Source organism: Falco naumanni, chromosome 1, assembly GCF_017639655.2.
Source record: "Falco naumanni isolate bFalNau1 chromosome 1, bFalNau1.pat, whole genome shotgun sequence".
Classification (NCBI taxonomy): Eukaryota; Metazoa; Chordata; class Aves; order Falconiformes; family Falconidae; genus Falco; species Falco naumanni.
The window spans coordinates 106,298,149-106,320,058 of NC_054054.1; the positions used below are offsets into that span (position 1 = coordinate 106,298,149).

Consider the following 21,910-nt stretch of genomic DNA (forward strand, 5'->3'; position numbering starts at 1 on the left):
ACTGCAGCCAGCACCATCCCCTGAAACACGGGGTAAAACGGCACCTCAGCCACCACCCCTACCACCTCACTTCCTCACAGCACCTGCAGAATGTGGCCTGCTGCGGGCTGTTTCCAGCCTGACAGCACAACGTGGCACCCTAGCAGGCCTTCACACCAAAACTCAGGCTGGATCCAGCTGTGCAAGCCCACAGGGACCAGGGGTCTCCCCACAGGCAGGGGCTCCCTGAGGAGATGAGGCCCACACCCACAGCCAGCACCTGACTGCAGGCCCAGGTAGAGCACCCTACCGCCCACAGTCTAGGAAAAGCAGAAAAACCTCATCTCCATCAGTTTTAGCCTCCTACTACGCGCTGAGGCAGCCTCACAGGCAACTCACACGGAGCACCCACCACAACCACCCCTCGCCTACAACTAAGGAGAGCGCGGCGGCTGCCTGCGCCTTTAAACCTGCCGGGAGGCTCCGCCCTCCCTGCCGCTGGCCCCGCCCCGCTGCCGCGCCGGCTCTTCCGGCTGCCGCCCCGCCCCTTCCGCCCCCGTTTCGTTAAGGCCCCTGAGGTGCGGTGGTGGTGTTGCTGACGGTGAGGGGGGCCAGGCGGCGGGATGGTGGGGCTTGGGGTCTGCCTGGAGCTGCGGTCTGGGTGGTGGCGGAGGTTCTGAGCTGAGACCCGGTGCTCGTGGGGCAGGGCCTTGCTCCTCAGCCCTCCTGGCGGGCAGGTTGTTGAGGCTGGGCCTGGTGCGGAGGGCTGTGGAGACGTGGAGGGCGGGCGGAAGCCTTCGGATCTGTTCGACCTTACTGGGTTTATCCTTTTAGTCGCTGGGGGAGACGTCCAGCCTAGCTGTCTGGCTCTTATCTTTCTGGTAGCTCCCTTGTGCTTGGTGGGTTTTGCCTATTTTGTACACTCTCGTCTCTCCCCGACGTGGGCCCTGTGTGGATGTTGGTGCTCGCTGTGTTTTATCGGAGGGACTCTCGTACTGACTCCCTTCTCCAGCCTTGTGGCTCACACAGCCGAGTCAAGGGTGGTAAAAGCAACCCCAGACATTGCTGCTTGAAGCATTTCATCCTGTGGATGTGTCTCTGCATCCCTAAACTTCTGTTTTGATGTGTTGTAACATCAAAGCAAGTGTCATTTAGCCTTATGAGATGAAGAAGCCTTAGGAGACTTCAACAGGTGTCAGGTGTGTTTAACAGTACATAGGTGGGTAGGAGAGGAAAAGATTATTAATTTTAATGTTGGTTCAAGTCTTCTAATGTTTAGCGATCTATTTTGCTCATGATTCTTGCAAGAGTGGTGTAAAAACCTTTCCCTAATTAAACAAAGCAAATGAGGTGGTGGAGTATAATTACTTACAGGAAAGAGCTAGCTCAAAAGTGATCACGCTTACTGTGGGTTACCCAACTGTTTGATATGTCATTCATCCTTTGAGAAGCTTATTACTTCTCTTGGGTTTCATCAGCTCAGCTAATAATGAGATACAGAGAAGTAAATTACTTTCTGAACAAAAGTTAGAGGCCCCTCCCTGTTTGGATTAACTCTGGTTATATACAGACCTGATTAACAGGTCTCCAGCAAAAACAGGTGCTGGAGTGAGTTAAATTCATAGTAACTCCCACAGCTAGTTATTTCTGTATTGTATGTGTGATGATAGGTATGATTCAAAGAAACTTTGTGGGATAAGGTCTCACCCTTGCACTATTATGTCCATTTTTACTGCCATCCTGAAGTAACTTTTCCTGGTAATGGGAGCGTGTTAGTTTAAAACAAGGCTGAGGCAGTGCAGTATATGGAATTTTGAGCTACTTGTTTCTACCCTGTTTTTCCAACAAAATGACCTGATTAAGCTGTTAGTCTGAATTGGAAATCATAATTTTGGTATTGATCAGAAACTGGTTACGTTTTTTGTTAAAATAACATATCTGCTTCCTTGTTGCCAGGCACTGGATGACCGTAACTAAACAATGTCTGTACCACGTGGAGCTGTCCATGCAAAATGGATAGTAGGGAAAGTAATAGGAACCAAAATGCAGAAAACTGCTAAAGTGAGAGTGACAAGGCTTGTATTAGATCCTTACCTACTAAAGGTAAAAGCTGGTTAATGATTTGTCTTGCATGGTGACTTTTGTACTGTGTGGAGGAATGTTTTATTGATTTGGTTCTTAGAATTTTTGATAGCTCTTTATAATGCAAATTCTTAAGGAACTTGCATAACAATTAGGCTGTGGGGGTGACTGTCAAGAAGATGAAAAGCAGTGTGTTGTGAGGACACTTACTTACAAATTATCTGCTAAATGTGTTTCTTTGAAGTGCTTTGTTAATGCACTTATTTGATCTCAGTTGAGAAGGTAAGTTTTTGTTGTTTCACACTTAGATTTCATTTTTCATATTGATTTGTAATATGTTTTTGCTTTGGAAACTTGACATATTAGCCACTTCTACAGTGAATTTTGTAGCAGTTTTTCTGTATGCATAATTGTACATGTTCTTGGTATTTGTGATCTGCTGTACAAGCTCTGTATTTATTACTTCTTGTCAATGTATTTCAACCAGGAAGGTTAAAAGTAGTATTTTTTCCATTTTTAGATAGAGAAACTGGTATATGTGGGTGAAATAGCTTGCCTTTTGTGACCAGAAGGTTAAGGATAGTGTTAGGATTAGATAATGGGTCTTGTGGATTCCAGTCCAGTATTTTATCCGTAGAAGATCCTGTTAATTCTTTCTCAAAAGAAAGATTCTGATTTCTGCAGTTCAATAAGAATAAATACTGGATTTTTATATAAAAGAAAATTGAGCGAGAAAACTCTCAAATGGAAAACTTCAAAGTACTGATGTCAGGGCTGATGAACTTTAGACATAATAGGATGAATAAGAACTAAAATCAGTTCTTGAAGTGTGGACTGCACAGGAAAGTCATGCAGCTTGGAAGAGCCAAGGCTGCTGTCTTGCTCAAGCAGTGTTGATGAGGAGGAAAGGAAAGGCTAACACAGCAGAACTAGAGAGCAGAGAGGCCAGTGGCAAGTGGTGGTGGTAGGAAGGGGAATCTGTTAAGTGGAGAGCTTGTTATTTTTTCCTGTATCCAAGTGTTCGCTATGAACAGCTCTTTGTACTTGGCTCTTTCTTCCCCATCTCCTTTTCTGCAGGCTCAGCTGGCAACAGCATCCTGAGGAGGGAGATTGTCAGGGAATGGTCTTGCTGTGCTTTCTTTGGAAAGACAGTAGAGTGCACAGTTGCATTTCTCTTCATGATCCAAACTGAGTATTGTTAAAAAAAATACATAAGAGTTGACTTCTCCTTCATAAAATTTAGTTTGGTTTATATTAACTATACATTTGCCAGTTGCTTAATTTTGAAATCTAATGCCAAGGTTTCTTTTTTTTTTCTGCAGTTCTTTAACAAACGAAAAACCTATTTTGCCCATGATCCATTGCAGCAGTGTGTTGTTGGAGACATTGTTCTTCTGAAAGCTTTGCCTGAGCGAAGGAGCAAACATGTGAAGCATGAACTGGCTGAAATTGTTTTCAAGGTTGGAAATGTTATAGATCCGATAACAGGAAAGCCCTGTGCAGGAACCAGATTCCTTGAAAATCTGTCAGATTCGGAAAATCTGACAGAGGCAGATACTACCTATCTAAGTGAAAAACTTCAGGAACTTAAAGTTCATTCAACAGACAAATAGTCGGGGAAAATATTTCAACAGAGAGCTTTCCAGCTTGTCCCTGTCAGGAATGTTTGTGGCCCTGCTGTTGTATGTTAAATGTTTCAGTGAAAGCTGTAGTAAAAAAAAATAGTAAATGTAGTTGCTTATAAGAACAGATGTTACAGATTGATAGGCACCTCAAATCATTAAATGAAAACACAGGAAATGTGAGCTTAGTGTTAACACTTCATTTTGCTGCATGTAGTTTGGCCCCAAGCCTTGACAGTTTGAAAAGCCAGCTGCTCACTTGGAGTGACTCTTCTGTATTGAGAAACAAGAATAACCGTATAATGCTTAAGTTTGGGAGGGTCATTATATTATTTGATTGTTCTGTATTTCAGACAGTGGTTTGTAGGATTAGTTAAGATAATGCTATTAAACCTTTTTGAAAGGAAGTGCAGAATTTTACAACTAGCTACCTGCATGTGTCCTTATTTCCTCTTCCAGTTGTTTGCACCATACTGCACTGTCGTCTTAACTTCTGAAAACTTTAATAAAAACACAACCACTTGCCTTTATAATGGCACTAAGGTGAGAATAAAAACTCTGGGTAGCTTAGTGTGTGTTGTAGTTTAACCTATCCAAAGCAAGTATTTAGTTCTGGGAGAGATTGGTCTCTTTGAACTGCCAGCAAGAAATAGAAGCTGATGAGAGTACAAAGCAAAAAAAATAAAGGTGGTTAGATTTAGTCTCCTCAGAAAAGCTAATCAAAACAACATATTTGTGGAAGAGATACCAGGTACTGGTTTGCTGCATACTTTAATACAAAACTGGAAGGCTGTATCAGTTAACGATTAAAGATCACTTTATCCTGCTGCAGCTCTGGGGATCTTGTGTCCTGTCTTCCAGGGCATAAAGCAAACTAAGAGTGCAGCTGTTATAGCAGCCTTGTGTTGCTGACTTTTCAGTCAGATCTAAAGGGACATCTGCCTCAAAACCCAGTGCTGTGGGGACAGCGTTCCATGTCCCTGTATGGAGGGGAGAATGGTATATTGAAGTTATGAGAAACACTTGATGTGCCTACCTATCATTGGTGTTTAAGATCAGAAGCTAAAAAAGGATGTATCTGGACAGAGTTCCTCTGACCTAAAACATCTTACTTCAAGGAAGTGAGCCATCGTACATTAGTAAGCTATCAGTTGGGTTCTCTGCCATTATAAGTAGTGTAACTTATTTGCCCTTTAACTTCACCTGCACAAAATCCGTTTCAGCTTCCTGTAAACTGCTAACAAAGTCTGACTGAACTCAGCAAATTATTTGGATCAGGAAGAATGAGAAATTTAAACTTCCGTGCTTCAAACAAAAAGTACAGCTCTCTGAATGCTAGTCCTCAAGTACTGTCCTGCACATCGGATCAAGGCACCTTGGTTCAAATGTCTCTGTGTAAATAATGTGAAAGTGGTCTCAGACTTTGAGGAAGTGTCTTAAACTTATGGCTGTGGGTTATTTTTGTTCATGTGTGTGTTGAAGTGGTTAAGGTTTATGTAAATTACTTTGTGGCTGGCCAATCATTGAAGTGGAAGGAAACCTGGGCTCTGACTCCTGTTCCAGTGAATGTAGAATGTGACACTCCATCCCTAGCAGAGATTGAGAGAAATCACACCGAGGCTAGCACGTGGCCCTGGGCTGTAGGCAATAGACTTAAATTTTACCCAAGCAGGCGGTAAAGAACCTTGACCATCAGTACTTGAGATATGAGTGTTCTAATAACTAGACATGTAATGTAAGAAGTAGAAAAAGTTTCCTGTTTGGTGAATGAGTTGCATCTGCATCTAATGGGGGGAGTCAATAGTCTTTCCCTGTACTTCCTGTGATTTTTCTTGAGTAGCTGTGCAAATTTCTTGTTTATCACAATGCTTTTTTTTCAGTTTAAAAGTAGCCTCTGAGAGGGTCACTGGAGAGCTCAGCATGCTGTCAGATCAAAGTGTGATTAAATATACATAGTCTGAAGTGTAACTTGTTCTGGAAAGAATGATGACAATTGCAGGTTAAACTGGTTTTTAAAGAGGCGCCACAAACATTGTACTTCACTGATGTTAAAGCCCATTGCAGGTGCTAGCCTCTGCTGCCTTCTCACACAGTGCTGATAGAAAAAAAATCATAAAATGCAATGGAAACTGCAATGATGCAATATGAATTTTATAGAATTTAGAATTCTGTATAGAAATATAGAATGTAGACAGGTAAGGCTTGCTCAGTAACTTGTTTTCTGTGCTCATTAGCTAGCTGCTTTCAGAACTGGCCTTTAACTGTTAGCCTAATGAGAAATTTATTCATAAATTCAAGTTATTTAAAGATTTGGTGCTAGCACGCACCACCAGTTTGGCAGAATTGGACAGCTCACGAAGAAAACCTCACGGCGGGGCCTTGCAGGAGAACACACACACCTTCGCAGGTGACTCTCGGTGCTTTCCCAGGCGACCCCCAAACCCGGGGCTGGGTCATCCCCGAAACACAGCAGCCCGGAGTGGGAAAGGGCGCCCCGGCCGGGGGCAGCCGCGCATGCGCCCCGGCGCGCGCCCCGGGGGTGTGGCCTGAGGCCGCCCCCCCTTCCCCCCCCCCCAGGCGGTGCGCCCCTCGCGTCCGGCGGCGGCGCTGCAGCGCTCAGCTTACCCCCCCCCCCCCCGGCCCAGGAGGGAGGCGGCCGGAGCAAGATGGCGGCGCGAGTGCTGCTGCGGTGGAGCCTGGCGGGAGCCAGCGCCGTACCGCGTCTCCCGCCCGGCGGCGGGCTGGCCCTCAGGTGAGCCCTGAGGGGGTGAGGCGGGCGGGAGAGGGCCGCCGAGGGAGGCTGGAGACGGAGCCGGCGCCGCCCGCGCTTCCCCTCGTCCCGCCGCCTAGGCTCACCCCCCACCCCACCCCCCCTCCTTTTACTGACTGGAAATGGCGCCCACTCGCCCGGACAGCTGACGGGCCGGGCCCGCGGCCCTCCCGTAGGGCGGGGAGTGCGCCCCTCTCGGGGTGTCCCTCAAGGTCATGGGCCACAAGGCCAGCCCCTTCCCTTCCCTCCTGCAAGGCCGCCCCTGGGTGGGGGCGATGGCCGCGCCGCCCCCCGGCCTGCCCCGCCGGGGCCGGGTGCCCCCCAGCCGCCCGCCCCCCGGGCTCAGGCCGCACGGCCCCCCCACCGCGCAGGGGGGGGCACGGCCACCCTGCCCGCCCGTATTGCTGGGGGCGGGGTGTATGGAGGCTCTGCACCCACATACCCCTCAGGGTCACAGCCTACAGCTGCCCCGCATCCCAGCTCCACCAAGCAACAGGGTGCGTGGCCACCCCGCCTCCCGTGCCCTCTGGTGTCGGGGGGCATGGCTGCTGGGTGCGCAGGGAGCCAGGCTGCGCCCCGGCCCGAGCTCCCTGTGCCCCCACCCCAGGCATCTCCCTGTCATCACCATGCACAGCTACACATGGGCTCCGGCATGTCCGTGCACCCCTTGGCTATCGGGGCACATGTGCTCATGCTTCTTTTAGGAGCTGGGGGGCTTGTGCACATACATACAGCCCCCAGGTGTCAGGGTACAGGCACATCCATCAAGTTTAGGGGTGCAGGCATTTGCACGCCCCCGTGTTTGATGTGTGAAGGGCCAGGCACATGCGCAGCTGTTGGGTGGCAAGAGTGTACACACACACACGGACAGACACACACCCCCACACACACCCCCACCCACCCACCTCTCAGGGCACAGGTGTGCACATGTGTGTCTTGGGTGTAGAAAGCGGACATGCATGCTCCCTGGGTGCTGGAGACACAGACACGTCCGATCTGGGAAAGATACACATGGTTTTTTCCTCCCTTCCTTGGATTCATGGAAAGCTGCTCTCTCAAGCATCAGAATGGGCAGCTAAGGCATCACTTACGGTGCAAGGATGGTACAAGACTAAGGCATCGCTGCAAGCAACTGTTTAAAGCAGGAACGGGGAGAGTTGTGGAGACTGTTGTCAGATTTTATGTGCATGTTTTAGGTTGTGTGGTTTTTTTTTGTTTGTTTCAAATAAACATAGTTTAGACCACAGATCAAAACCTGTCAATTATAGACAAGTTCTTTTTCTTTCTTTTCCAGGCAGACATGGGTTACTACAAACTCTAAATATTTGACCTGATGTCTCCCACCCAGTTTATATTTTGTGCTAAAGCATAAGCTGAATGGGTTAGAAGTGTTTTCACCATCATTTTTAATCCAATAAAAGCAAGCTATGCAGTGTAATCCTTTTGTGTTCCTAGTCCAGTCTTTGTAGCAAGAAAGCTAAGCCTATAGTTTACATTTCTAGGATAAGAACTTGCTAGCAAAGTCAATCAGTGCCTTAAAAGATTGAATGAAAACTCTCTTTAATCAGTATTGTTCCTGGAAAAAAAAATTTGTGAAGTGTGATGGTAATTCCATATAGTGTGTCTGTATTCATTCTATGTGCATATTCACATTTTCATTAGTGATATTTGGATTTTGGAACAATTTGGATCTGATACCTGTTATACTTGGAGCATGTATTATAATGTTGTGGGGCATAATGTTAAGAAGTTAGTTAAAAGTAGATCTTTTGGATGATGGATTAGTTTTGAAGTAATTTGTGGTTGGTGCTCCCAACTGGCAGTCCAAAGACATGAATTTAGTCTCTACGCTTCCAGAGCTAATCTTGGGTACGTATTGCCCACACAAGTGAACCAGTAACCAGCTCAGAGCTCCTTGATTTGTGGGTGTATAGAATGACACCAGTAGTGTATGACTTCTCTGAGGATATGGATTAAAAATAAAGCCCTAGGATCTCACGCTGGGTGCACTTCAGCGGTTACCATTCTTTATTACAAGTGTATGTTGAGATGGATAGTCATGATTTGTTAGTCCTTGTTCATGAGGAACTTTACAATTGCTGGGTACAAGATTTTACATAAATGTAAAGTATTACTCATTTTACTGTATTGAAAATTAAATATACCTCTAGTTTCGGAGCAGTTTAACAATCAAGTCACAAGACTGTCCTAATGAGCAAAGGAATTTGCTTTTCAGTATTATCTCCATAACTTCAGCTTACTCTTGCTGCTGATAAAGCTGGTTCACAAAAAAAGCATCATGATCATTTGTCTCTTTCATCTTCAAAATTTGCTGCAAGCAGTAATCCTTTTAGAAGAATGTTCTAAGTATTAGCTTACCAACTCCATTTAACTAAGGGGAAGAAATGGTCATATTTACATATCTGAGTTGAAAAAATGAGCGCTGCAAAACTGGGGCTGAGTTCTGTCTTGTAGAGCCAGTGAGCATTAGTGCTTACTTTAAGGGAGCTTTTGGAAACAACTTGGATTTATTAGGTGAGATTTACCCCCTATCATCTGGGACAGTTTGTGCTTCTGTGGCACCTGATACAGGTGTGACATCACAACTGCAGTCACCTGTGCATCACCTCCTCTGGCTGAGATCAGAGATATGTCTGCTCCAGGCAGCTTCGTACCCTCTGTTCTAGCAACAGCCTTATCGTGGAATGCCCTTTTCAATGCTTGTACTCAGGAACAGCTGCTTAGCTTTCAGCACGGCAACATGGCTGTGTGTTCACCTAGGGCCAAAGAAGGCATCATTTTCAATACTCTGATAAGATATTTACTAATTAGTTCTTAACACTGACAGTCATCTCAGCTGCAGTTGTTCTTCTGGTTGTTATTGTTTCTCTACTATGAAATACTTTTCCTTTCCTCTATCCTGTTTCCACAGGGTGAACCAGTTCATTATGTTATCTTCAGACACTGGGACTAAAAGATTGATTGTTGAAAAACACTGCTAGTGCGAACTACTTTTGTGTAATACTGGCAGACGTGTTCATGGAAGATATTATTCCCAAAGGAGGCTGAGATTTTCTTTCCCCATTTTTTTTCCTTGAATGCTTGTCACAAACTTTAATATCTGGAAGACAGCTTTATAGCTGAGGATTGATAGCTGTCTGCTGGATCTCTAGTCAGTAATTAAGGGTGAAAAGCTGACTTCTGAGGCAGGAAGAGGTTTAAATTTCCAATGCCCCAATTTTAGTATGTCAGAGAAATATTTTAGTACTTCAGCAGAAACCCCATATCAAAAAGAAGCCAATTGAAGGAAGTGCTTCTTAAGAGAAAGAAGAAAAAACATTTAAGCTTGGGGTCCCCTGTCACACATTCTAGAGAATCAGTTAAATACATCAGCTTTCTTGTCCTTCTGCACAATTTTTGGTGATTGAGAGGTCTTCTGTCAGCTGGAAAAGAGAAGAATGATTCCTTTAACACATCATTTTTAAAAAGCACAGTTATCAATTGTAATGTTTTGTGTGCTCTGGTGTAAAGATAAGCAGTATTATTTTGGAAGTGCACTTGCAGAAACTGCATGAAGATTAGATAGATGGTAAAATTCTTATCTTTCAAAGAAAGGGGAATGGTGAATGTTGGACAAAAAATGTGGATCTGTACCCCTATGTAGTACAGTTGCCAGAATTTGGACTTGAAATATTTGCAGGCTGTTTGTTTCCTTCCACTCATAATTTTTCCCAAATTAGACTTTTGTTGTATTTTTTCCTCTTGAAAGATGTGCTGTTAAACTTCTCCTGTTTTAGAGTTCTATTTAAGCAACGCAGGAACATATGGCAGTTACTTTCCTATTTACGCTGCACAGATTTTTCCTTATGCACGCTGTCTTTTTGTTCTTTTTCACTAGTCTGTGTACATCAGAACAGACCTAGCCTTGACCTAGCCTCATCAAAGACACTTGATGAAAAAGAAGATAAATAGGCAGCAAAAGCAGCCATACACTCATTCCCTGCCATGTGCACAAAGAATTGAATATTGTAAATATCCAATAAAGGATACTGTATGGTTAACTGTTAAACTCTGTATCTAGTAAAATGGTTTGTGAGAGGGTGAATCTCAGTGGGGAAAGAGGTCTTGTACCTTGCTAGGAGGTGGCTCAGGGGGAAGTTTTAGTAACAGACGTATATGTAACTGTGTGTTATGATACCGTTTGCATTAAACTTGATTGCGCCTATCTTCCCTCCATTGTGGGCATTTTCAAGACACGCTCAGTGACAGTATAATGTACTTGTTAATGTGTAGGGGGCTGGTATCTTCAGCTAGCAGACCTCGTGAAGACAGTTGGTTAAAATCGCTATTTGTTCGCAAAGTCGATCCAAGGAAAGATGCTCACTCCAACCTTCTAGCCAAAAGAGAGACCAGCAGTCTGTATAAACTACAGAGTGAGTGATATTTTTATATTTAACATTACCATTTCTTTATTCTATTCCTGCATTTCTCACGTAATGTTGTTGTTTCAGTTCACAATGTAAAACCAGAATGTCTAGATGCCTACAACAAGCTTTGGTAAGTGTGCCTATTATGTTTTCACATTTTAGACATGTTGATTCGATCACAAGCTGTTCTGAAAATTGGCAAATAACGTAATTATTTAGAGGGGAGGTGGAAAAAATTCTGGGTTTACTTTCAGGGTATGGTGTTAAATAGAACATACTATTCTTGTAGAGAGATGGCAAAAGATATGTCACTCAGTTCACCCCCTGCCTTCCCTCTTGGAGGTGTCATTCTTCTAAGTTGCTGATTAGGGTGATGCCTGTTGTGAAAACATCAGTGACGTTTGTTGGAACAGCCTCCCCCCTTCCCTTAGTTGTCTTACAATTGCTGGTCTGTGCGGGTAGATCCAATGCGCTAGCATATCCCGCTCCAGCTGCCACGGAGGAATGTGTTCAGGGTGGTTATTGTCTGCATACAGGAAGGAAAGGGAGAGATCACCAGTAAGTAAAACTACATGCCAATATTAAATTGAAGTATAACTCTGAAGAGATTTTAAAAACCCGGGGTTGACTTCTCTGTATCCTTCTACAAAAGTAATGTTACTGATACCTACTCTTAAAGAGCTATGCAAATCCTTGGAAAGGATCTTTGCAAAGGGAGCACTGTTAGAGGTTTTCCAAAAAGTTACAGCTTTATAAAATGTATGAATTAGTAACTTTCTAAATTTGCTACTTTAAGGATGAAATTGTAGGAATGTTAGTCCTGTTCTGCCTATGTAATCCTCTGGAGCCAGAACAGCTGCCTTTTCAAGAGCTGTATGTTTAAATTTGGAAATGTAGTGAGCCTCACATGTTTTAAAATGGTAGTGCTTTCTCACTGACAGTGATCATCTTGTCAGTTAAATAAAACATTCACAGTGTAACGATACCCTACTACAACCAATATTTTAAGTGTGGTGTATTGGTGAGAACACCAGCTGGGTTGGCGGGTGGGGATGAAGTTCACAGCTCCCAGTTTATGTCCTCAGCTGTGTTACTGATTGGCTGTACAGCCATGAATGGGTCATCCAGCACCTTTGTGCCTTCATGTGTTCAGTTTTGAAATGGGGCTAGATAACCCAAAACTGGTTTCCTGGCTATACAAACACAGAAATTCACTAGAATAATGTTCAATCATAAGGTATTTTTAGGTTTTTTGTTTAAAAAAATAAATACACTGTGAAGCACAATCAGCATTCAACCAGCTTTCTGTTTAAAAGCTTAATATAAACATGTCCAATTATACAAGACAGGGAACCGCTTCTCAGTGTTATCTCATGAGCTACCTAAACGTTGAGTGAAAGCAGCAGCTTTTATTTTAAAGGAGAGAGACAATAGCAAAAAAAGAAACTGCTGACAGCAATCAGATGACATATATGTGGTTAAATGTATTATTTTCAAACCAAAGCAAACTTAAGTTTTCCAGGGGAGGTGAAAACTTAAGAATGGAGTAATACAAAAACCAAAGCCTCTCTGAACTTTCTTTCTTCCTCTCCCTAAATGAAAGATGAACAGGTTAATTCCTTATTCTGTATCAGATCAAAGTAAGGATTAGTCATCGTGTATTAATAAAGAAATAATGTAATGAAGACAATAATGACAGTATTTCATGACTCACTGTGGTTAATGACACCTTCTGAAGAATTAGGAACAGGTATTTTTAAAAAAGAAAAAAGACGGTCTTCATAAGGTATTCTGTGGGCATTTTTTTCTATAATTTGCAGCAAAATCTATTTTAGAGTTGAATAATTTAACATTTCTGTTTAAAGCTGCCTTTCTAGGATGTCATTATGCTTTGTAAAATGGAATTGATGGTGAAACATCCTTGAAAACATCCTTGGAGAGTCATTCTATCATATTATTTACAATAGTGAGAAATCTTGAGGCACAAATTGGTAATAAGATTTGCTCAAGGTTGTCTAGAAAGTCAGTGGCAGAATCAAGAAGAAAACTTATCTAATGACTCTCAGCCCAAGACCAACCAACTTCCTATTATATGATATTGTGCAGAGACTCATTGCCTGTGAGCTAAACTGAGTAACAAGGGGTAATTACTCAGGGAAAAATATTAAAAAGTGAAGTTCAACCAGACTGATTGACTTATTCATCAAAGTACAGTGCAATGAAAGCTGTCTTAACCGAGTCAGCAATCAGTAAAACTTCATTTCCTAGTGCTAATGTAGGCCATTTTTCAAAATTTTTTTATAAAGTTTGAAAAAATGTTAGAAATACTGGAAATAGTCAAACAGATTTTTTGTTGGAGGTATTTTTAAGGCAGTTTAGCTGTATGCTCTAATGGGTAAGTTGTATCAAAGTAAGATCATTTTCTGAAATGGTAGAAAGCAGTAAGGCTGCATGCTATGAGGTACAGTCATTGTCTGATCTATCAAAATACTTGGTTTTATTCATTCAGCTCAACAGAATTAATAGCATTGTAACATGTACAGAAGACTGACCTTTCCTATTTTTGTGTATTTTGCCTCCCTTGATAAAAAGCTTTTCCTAAAGCAAATCACCCATGTAGTTAGGTTACGTTTTCTGTAAGGGAGACATCCCAATATTTATTTTCCTAATGTGTTGGATAACCTTTTCCGGGATAGACATAATTTATTGCACCTAAAGAATTCTACCATGCTGTGTATTTGTCATACAGTCATAAGAAATGGTAACACATGCCTTAATTTTTCGTAGTAGTGCCGCTATCTTTCCCCTGTATAGCAGATTTTTGTATTTCAGCTTTCTCTTCTGAAAAGTAGAGCTTGTGAATTTTCATACCATAATGATAAACGTGTGGTGATTTGTTATACATATCAACTGTAGCCTCCCTGGAGGAAATGCAACATAGTGTCTGTATTCCTTGTTTTCAAGTCAAGAGGTGCTGCCAAAGATTCATGAAGAAAAACACTACCCATGTGCACTGGTGGGGACTTGGAACACGTGGTACGGAGAGCAAGATCAGGCTGGTAGGAGATAGAAGTACAACAGAATGTAAAACCATACAAGTGAAACGTGTGCTTGGCAGGTTTCTTCTCTTTAAATCATCTCTGTTGACAGTAAACCTTTAGCAATGTACACAGTGAGGGTGTGTGTGCATCAATTATCAGTAGTCATATTAACATTTACAGTGTTTGCTTTTTGTCTTGTGGAGTTTGGCAGTAAAACATTAATTCCTAAAATCTGTCCTATTGTTACTACACCTTCATGTTTTCTAGGTGGTAGATTTAACAGTTTGGGGAAATGCTTGTAAAATGTGGTCCTGTAATATTTTGTGGGCACAGATCCTATTCCTACATATTTGGTGTAAAGGCAAAGGCTTACAAAGACAGTTTATTTTGCATTGGCCAGTATAAAAGCTTTACTCAGACTCTCATACTGTAATGAAATGCAAATTATTCACGCCATCTGAAGAAATGTTGCATTGTAAACTCAATAAGCTGGGCCTTTACTGAAGGAAAGAAATATATTTCTGTTCATATTCATATAAGGGTACTGCCTAACTATGCAGATTGAAAATATATTGGAACTAGGAATTACTGAAGAGCTGTACAGAGGTTACTACACAGTCTAGTGCCTAGAGAAAACCTGAAAAATTGCCAGGGCTCTGGGAAATTGAGGGAATGGGAAGCCACAAATACAGTGGTGTACTGGTATTTGTCACATAGCTCCATTGTGAGAGCTGTGATAGCTACTGTCAGTGTCATTGCTTCATTACTGAAAATTATACTCACATACACATTAATTTTTCCTGCATTCACACCATATTGCAGTATTGACACTGAATAAATGCAAAGCAGTAACAGTAGATAAACCAAACAGTGTCTGAGAAACAATTCTAAAAGTTGAAGAGAAATTGGAGAATGAGGACAATGGAAGTGAGAATACCTTAGCCAAGTCTCATTGCTTGTGAAACATATTAACACAGACTGTATCTGTAATTGCATCTATAGCCTGCCTTGAAAATGCTGTTGCAACAGTTCTAGCAGTGCGATAAAGCAGATTATGGGGGTTTGACTTGTTCAGTACTTGTGCCCGTGCTGAGTTAATGGCTCATCAGTTAGAGGCTGTATCAAATTTGCCCTGGAGAAAAGACAGCAGAAGCTGTGGTTGAATCTGCTATCATAGTGAAGTGCCTTAAATTGGTCTCTAGTTCGCTGTCCTGAAAAAGGCACAGGACTGCTTTAGAGGAGAGAAAACAGCTTTTGTGATTCTTTGAAGTGAAATATTGTTGCCTTGCTATATTAAGTGCTTGTAAATAAATCTTGTTATGATTTATTAAAGGGATTTATTATGATTCATTAAAGAGGGAATGCTTTGAAAAAATGCAATTGTAGATACCTGTTCTGAAATTGTTTTTATGGGGAAAATCCTAACAAATGTAACAATTCTAGCATGTTCCGATACCTTATGCTTTTTTTAATGTAATGTTTACCTCAAAAGTAACATTTGCATCATTTTTCCTGTCTTACAGAAAGTGTGCTGCTCTTTGTGCTTGAGTAATTTACTGAATTAAAAAGTCTACCCCTCTATTGCTCTTAGATGAAATTAGTATAAACCGCATTTTTTTAATTAAGTCATCCTCTTAGATTGAATCTCAGTTTTAACTACAGTCATGCAGTCATCACATCTTACTAGCATGGCAACAAAAAGTCCATTCAGGAATTTCCCTGTTAGCTTCAAAGTAGATTGCAAAATTTTCCAAGATAAGAACCCTTTCTAAAAAGCTGATGATTCCATTATTCTTAAAATGTTCGAATGTGTAGTGCTTTCTTTAATGAAAATCTATTTTTAAACCTGTTACCTGATTTCTATTTTTGTATAATTCTGTAGTGTGAGGAGCATTTTATACTGTGATATTCCATAAGATTTAGCACTGGTCTGTGACATCCCTGAAAAAACTTCCTTTTTTCTGTTTCAGTTCATCTGTGGAGATATGAGGGAGGCTATCCAGCTCTCAATGAGGTCATGAGCAAACTCCGTCAAAATAAGGTAGAATGCATTGGTTTTGTTAGAACTGGTTATTTTACTGAGAAGAGAACAGAGAACAGTGAGAGCAAAAAACTGCACATTTGAATATCTGCTTTTACTTCAATATCTCATTGCTTCCTGTACAAACTTTGAAACCTCTTTGGAAAAGAGTTTATTCTCATATTCAGAAATACTGAGCTTCAATACCTGAATACTTTTGAAACATTTACACTTGGGACTGTGTAAATATGCCACTTGAATTTTTCAAATATGGCAGGAGAATTTAGATGCCTTTACAATTAAAAGGATTACAATGTCCCGAAACCCCAAGATAGCATTCAAAAAGAAAGTCTAAGCCACCATATGGTATAATGCTTTTTGTTGTTGAAACATAATACAAAGTTTGACGGTGATCACATTGGTTTTTAGGAATTCACAGAGTTTCGCAAAGAAAGAGGTAACATGCTTCTCTCGCGCAAGAACCAACTCTTGTTGGAGTTCAGTTTCTGGAATGAACCTGTTCCCAGAGAGGGGCCTAATATTTATGAATTGAGATCCTATCAACTTAGAGTAAGTTTAAATTTTTCTTTTTGGTTTTTTTTTTAGCTCTATGCTGTTGTAAAATGTTCAAAGCATGTATATGCAATGTAGATGGAAAACAGACCTCATCTTAAAAATCTGGTTCTTATAAACGCTGATGTCTGAATCATTGTTGCTCTCAAAGTGTGGGGTCCAAAATGAAGGCAGGCTCCAACAAGATACTAATACCTGCAGGGCTGAAAACCCTGTTTTCATTTGAAGGAAACTTCAGGCAAATGACTGAGAAGTAATACAGTAGGTAAACGGAGTAATTACAGATTATTGTAATATGCTTATCACTTGCAGGAAGTTACTTTGTTAATACATAGTGTTTTCCATACATAAATGTTGTGAAAACTGCCCAAGTAATCTAAATTTCCTTAAACTATAGTTGTAACAGTCTGTTTTATTTTTGTAGCCCGGAACAATGATTGAGTGGGGAAATTACTGGTAAGTGTTGCTTTAGCACTTGCATTCTCTTATTTGAGAGATGTATGTTTAAAAACCATAAAGTGGAGGTGGCAGAACGGTCCCAAAGCATTTCAATCACCAAGTTAATGGCCTGCTTCTGTACTTACGCAACTTTGCTCTGTGTAAAACTATACAAATGTAAAAAAACATTGGAAAATAGTTCTTTGACCCTTAATTTATCCTTTCAGGAAAGAAAGAGGAATTCTGTGTGCAAACAACATTGTGGCCTCTGTGGTTTGGCTTTCCTTCACATAACCCTCTCTGTTTGCTGTCCTGTATCAGAAACCATTTACATTGAGCAGAAAGAACTGCTTAGTGAAGGGTGGCAGTTAACTCCTTGAGACTATGTTGATCTTTCACAACTTCCCCAAGACCAGTAGAAGCTGACTGAGTTTAAATGGGTTAAATCTTGGGTCTTTTAATCTTTAAAAGTCAAGTTGCTTCTTGAAAAGCTATTGGGCAGCACATTTGTATTTTAATACATAGTTTAAAATAATTTGAAACAGTCTTCTTTTGAGTGCATGCTTCTGATTTTGTCTTATTTAAAGCCAGTGTAAGTTTCTTGCAATTTACATTCACTGTCCTTGCAGTTCTAATGGTTGATAGTTCAAAAATTTGGAGTATTTTCAATTATTTTGACAAAGATGAGGACTCGGATTTTTAGACAGGTCATTGTCATTGATACGATTTATTTAATCACAGTAATTTGAATATAGTAAATCAAATTTAGAATTTTTATAAAATAGGCATATCTATAGTGGTAGCCAGTTTGTTTTGGCAGATTCAGCAGATTTATAGTTAAGAGCAACATTGGTTTTATTTACACAGCAAATGATGGAGTGTTGCATAGGACAGCTGCATAGCAAAGGTCTGTGTGAATAAGAAAGTTGTATTCCACTGCCACAAAATCTGTGGTTAATGAGTGTGGCAACGACAATCTAGTTGAAACTCAAGGACTTAGTTTTAGAACAACCTGCTATAAAAATGGTGTGCCACTTTGCACTGTTCCAGCAATTATCTTTGTGCTGAATCTTTTGTTGGAGAGTGATTAATGCAGTCTAGTGAAACTGTAGCACTCCAATTTTAACTCATTCTAACAAGATACATAGGTGTATTTTAATTACTTAGTGCTGAAAATCAGTGTATTGCAGATTTTTTTTCTTATTTTTAGTTGCTGAAGTGTACTGCAAATGCAAATGGCATATCGGCTTCCTTTCAACTCTGTTTTCCTTTCAATTGTCACTTATTTCCTACCAGATCTGTCATTTTTAATGTCTGCTGTGCTCTTCTGTAGGGCTCGTGCAATTCGTTTCCGACAGGATAATAATGAAGCAGTTGGAGGATTTTTCTCACAAATTGGACAGCTGTATATGGTTCATCACCTTTGGGGTAAATTTGTGTTCTCTGCTTTTTTCTCACTAACTCAGCCCCTAACAGACTGCTGATGTTGCCCAGGACACAAGGTTTTTACAAAAGGCAAAGGGAATGTCTTAAAAAGGGTTTGGGTTTTTTTTGTTTCACATCAACAGTGTTGATTTTCTTAATTTTTAGTGTAGGTGACTATTCTTCAAACAAGCAAGCATAAGTGAACATTTCATGGTTTGTTCTGTTTACATCAAAGTTCCTCATAGCCCTTTCTTACTAGGCATTGCTTGTTTGCTTTCAGTAACATAAGCATGCCAAGCCATGTCCTGCCATCTCTTTTCTCCATCCCCATTCATTCTGAAGTCAGATTTTTACAGTTTAGTTTCAAGCTTCACATATACCACACCTACAAAAAGGAAAGTCGAGCATTTGTTTACATTACTGCATCATGGTGGTTTGGATTTCTCTTCGTGTTAGTCTCCACAAATGCTTAGCTGCTTTTCACACATTAGGATTGTTTCTGCTTGAAGAAACTGTCTAATACTTATTTTAGAAAATATGAAGTATTATCTTAATATCTTGACAATTCAGAGTATTAATATTCCAGCATTAGGTATCTGACAGCATTTATGTAGAACTGCACCCATTTCCATTATCTGTCTTACCTGTGAGACATTCTCTGTCTTCCCCAGTTCCTTCTGTTAGCGTTGGTTTGGGAGCTTTTCCTTTTTATGGAGAAGATCTTCTGACTTCTTTCCTTCCCAGTGTTTTCAGCCTCCTAATTACACACTAGAATACTTTCAAGGGAGTTATTCATGTGTAGAAGGGAAAGGAGTTAACTTCTAAGCTTTGTGCTTGCTGTTTTCCCTCACCAGCTTACAAAGATCTCCAAACCAGAGAAGATATAAGGAATGCTGCGTGGCATAAACCTGGCTGGGATGAACTAGTCTATTACACAGGTAACCTATTAACTTGGTTGGAATGCTGGAGGTAGACTTTTGTGCATGCCATCATTTTTGTTCTTCAGTACTTTCAATGTTCAGTATTGTTCCATGATAAAAAATTTTGCATCTCTGGTGTGCGTGCACCTGTGTGTCAGTTTTTCTACTGTAATGGAAAGAAGGGGCATTTTACTAAGCCATAAGGTGAATTTTGATTGTACAAACTTGGTAAAGTTGCCTAATTTCTAAAAAATTGCTACATTAACAGTACATTTTTGTACAGGCATCTCTCCTGTAGAAGAACAGATTTGTGTAAATGCTTAAGTTTGTGTCCAAAGAATCTAGTGAGCCAATAGTGAGATTTATATTAAATTATTGCCTCTGATATTTCATGAAATATGGGAGCCTTGTTAAATGCATTCCTTTGAAAAGGGAATTTAGACTTTGGAACTAGAAGCCAGGAGATCTTTGAGATCAAAGATAGCTTTCATAACAAAAGTCACAGAAGTATGCTAAGCATGTCAGATTTTGGTTCCATAGGGTACATTTCAAAGGAAGGATACCAGAAAAATGTAAGATAACTTTCATTATGGTGAAACGGAAATACTTGTCTTCAAAGGAGCAGGCAAATTACATTAAAAAATCACTTGTTCTCAACACTGCTATGCCTCAGTTACAGGAATGTTGGCGGTTACTGATGACTTGGCATGCACTAGCTAGGAGAGTAATGTGAAGACAATAATATCTGTTCAAAACGAGTGTGCAGAACTGCTCATGATCTCTGTTAGTGAAATTAAACCCTGTCTCAATTTTTTTCAGTGCCCCTTATTCAGGAAATGGAGTCCAGAATCATGATACCATTGAAGATTTCTCCGCTTCAGTAAAGTCACTGATTTACTTGTGCCTACATAGATAAAGTGACAAGTATTTGTCTTAAATTAATTTATGGTATACATTGTATATCATAGTCTGAAATATAAAAGTACTGTATTGAGCTTATAAAAGAGACCTCTTTTCTTCAGAATCTAATGACCTTTTGCTCTTGGGATTGTACCAGGAAAAAAAGAGAGATAGGACTCTAGTTAAAAGGTTGGTTAATTGAAATGAGTACAAAGACATCTGTTGAGTTCCTCTGCGAGACAGCTGCTCAGGTTAAACGTGGCATACAGTATTTAATACCTTCTGCTACACAGGCGATGCCCAGTGTTCAGTAACAGCAGCAGGATGGAGCATTACAGTTGGGGTGGCCTTCGTGTAGCATCAGGTGTTAAAAACAAACGTGGGAGTTCTGAAATGAGAAGCTGCAAAGCCCTCGGGCAGCTCTGAAATACACCTAGCTGTTCTAGCAGGCCTGAAATCAGTAAGTAGCTCTAAATTTGCAAATAGGCGGTCATTAATTGAGGATAATACTGTTTGTCAGGTGAGAGGTTATGGACAGAGAGTAGGGCATTCTGTTTTGCAAGGACTCTGAAGCCTGTTGTAACTAGTCGCGCATTTGTGTAGATCCCTACACCTGAAATTAAGTTTGTGAAGTGTGACCTATGGTTTTCAAAGAGATACTGACAAGACGTCTGAACATTCTGCAGGGCATCAAGTTTGGTTCAAGACATTTGTTTCTACAAATAACTTGGAAGTCTAGGAAAAGGGGTTTAATTTAATAAGCAGTCATGACTTCAGACATATGCTTGGTCAGGTGTTTCACTACTTGTACAGTAGGTACTTAATGAATTGATGTGTGAAACTGGCGCATGTTGAGTCAATAGGATTGGCATAAAGCGGTGTACCATTATGTCCAGTTCTATTTTGGTTTCACTTTTAGACTAGAATGTATCAACACTTTTGGTGTCTGCAATGATGTGAACATCCTGTAAGTGAAATAATATCCTCTCTTTAAAGTGGCTACAAGAATCAGTGTAACATACAGAATGTACAAATCAGTTACTGAATGTCCAGTTTGTACATTTTAACGAGTTTTCAGGAAGAAAATATGAGTCAATAAAATCCTTTTAATTTTCACATTTTACTGGCACCTTATATGTATTGCACAACCTGGGGTTTATCTCATCTTCCAGTGTTTATTATGGAAAATTTGAATAATTGCATAGATATTTCAGCTTAGTCAGCCAGTGTCACTTGTCTGTGTCAGGGACAGCATTGCCCAGTATTCTGCTCTCCTTCTCCAAAATGAATTTACATTATCTCCATTACATCCCATTTTGCTAAGTGGTCAGAAGTGCTGTGGTGATAAATACAAAATATTTTTCCTTTTGTTTTTTCTCCACAAATTACGCTTAATTTTTCAGGTCTGATTTCTTCTTTTCTTCTCATGTGAAATATGCTGCACTCTTGCCTTTGATTGCATTTCATCTTGAACAAAGTCAATATTTGATGTGATTCTTGTCTGGTTTTATATTTTCTTCCTGTTGTCAACCGATCACGGGATTTTACTGAGTAAAATACTGCACTATATTAGCTTAAAGTTCTCAGCTTGGCTTACTCAGCGGGCCATGTACGTTGTTTCAGCTGTTCCTTCTTGGAAATCAGTCACAAACAGCACTGTCATCTGGGGCTGTCATTTTTGCAGACTTTTGGGACTACTGTTTAGCTGCAAAA

At 40.7% G+C, this 21,910-nt stretch overlaps 2 protein-coding genes and 1 long non-coding RNA gene across 4 annotated transcripts; 2 read left to right on the forward strand and 1 right to left on the reverse strand.

Moving 5' to 3' along the window:
- Nucleotides 1-486: 486 nt before the first annotated feature.
- On the forward strand, nucleotides 487-4,103 carry MRPS17 (mitochondrial ribosomal protein S17). 2 transcript variants are annotated; one of them, XM_040614847.1, is made up of 3 exons: nucleotides 487-557; nucleotides 1,936-2,082; nucleotides 3,384-4,103. In XM_040614847.1, exons 2-3 carry the CDS (start codon nucleotides 1,960-1,962, stop codon nucleotides 3,672-3,674), a joined length of 414 nt encoding a protein of 137 aa, XP_040470781.1. In that variant the 5' UTR covers nucleotides 487-557; nucleotides 1,936-1,959; the 3' UTR covers nucleotides 3,675-4,103. The 2 variants fall into 2 exon arrangements, with proteins under 2 accessions (XP_040470781.1, XP_040470775.1); XM_040614841.1 differs by having other exon boundaries at nucleotides 499-580.
- Nucleotides 4,104-6,302: 2,199 nt separating this feature from the next.
- On the forward strand, nucleotides 6,303-21,313 carry NIPSNAP2 (nipsnap homolog 2). Its single transcript, XM_040614818.1, has 10 exons — nucleotides 6,303-6,435; nucleotides 10,747-10,886; nucleotides 10,965-11,010; nucleotides 13,845-13,939; nucleotides 15,892-15,962; nucleotides 16,371-16,511; nucleotides 16,939-16,970; nucleotides 18,286-18,380; nucleotides 19,232-19,315; nucleotides 20,117-21,313. The coding sequence occupies exons 1-10, from the start codon at nucleotides 6,350-6,352 to the stop codon at nucleotides 20,179-20,181; spliced, it is 855 nt and encodes a 284-aa protein (XP_040470752.1). The 5' UTR covers nucleotides 6,303-6,349; the 3' UTR covers nucleotides 20,182-21,313.
- LOC121097675 lies at nucleotides 8,455-19,225 on the reverse strand. The gene is made up of 3 exons (XR_005831037.1): nucleotides 19,022-19,225; nucleotides 11,321-11,406; nucleotides 8,455-9,896 (listed from the first exon to the last, which is right to left on the reverse strand). It is a non-coding gene; the product is annotated as an uncharacterized LOC121097675 (long non-coding RNA).
- Nucleotides 21,314-21,910: the final 597 nt, after the last annotated feature.

Excerpts from the sequence above, each read along its gene's own strand:
- MRPS17 (XM_040614847.1), top strand. The coding sequence starts at position 1,960 with ATGTCTGTACCACGTGGAGCTGTCCATGCAAAATGGATAGTAGGGAAA. Across the intron at positions 2,083-3,383 it reads TAGATCCTTACCTACTAAAG|TTCTTTAACAAACGAAAAAC; the intron begins GTAAAAGCTGGT and ends TTTTTTCTGCAG.
- NIPSNAP2 (XM_040614818.1), top strand. The coding sequence starts at position 6,350 with ATGGCGGCGCGAGTGCTGCTGCGGTGGAGCCTGGCGGGAGCCAGCGCC. Across the intron at positions 6,436-10,746 it reads GGCGGCGGGCTGGCCCTCAG|GGGGCTGGTATCTTCAGCTA; the intron begins GTGAGCCCTGAG and ends GTTAATGTGTAG. Across the intron at positions 11,011-13,844 it reads GATGCCTACAACAAGCTTTG|TCAAGAGGTGCTGCCAAAGA; the intron begins GTAAGTGTGCCT and ends CTTGTTTTCAAG.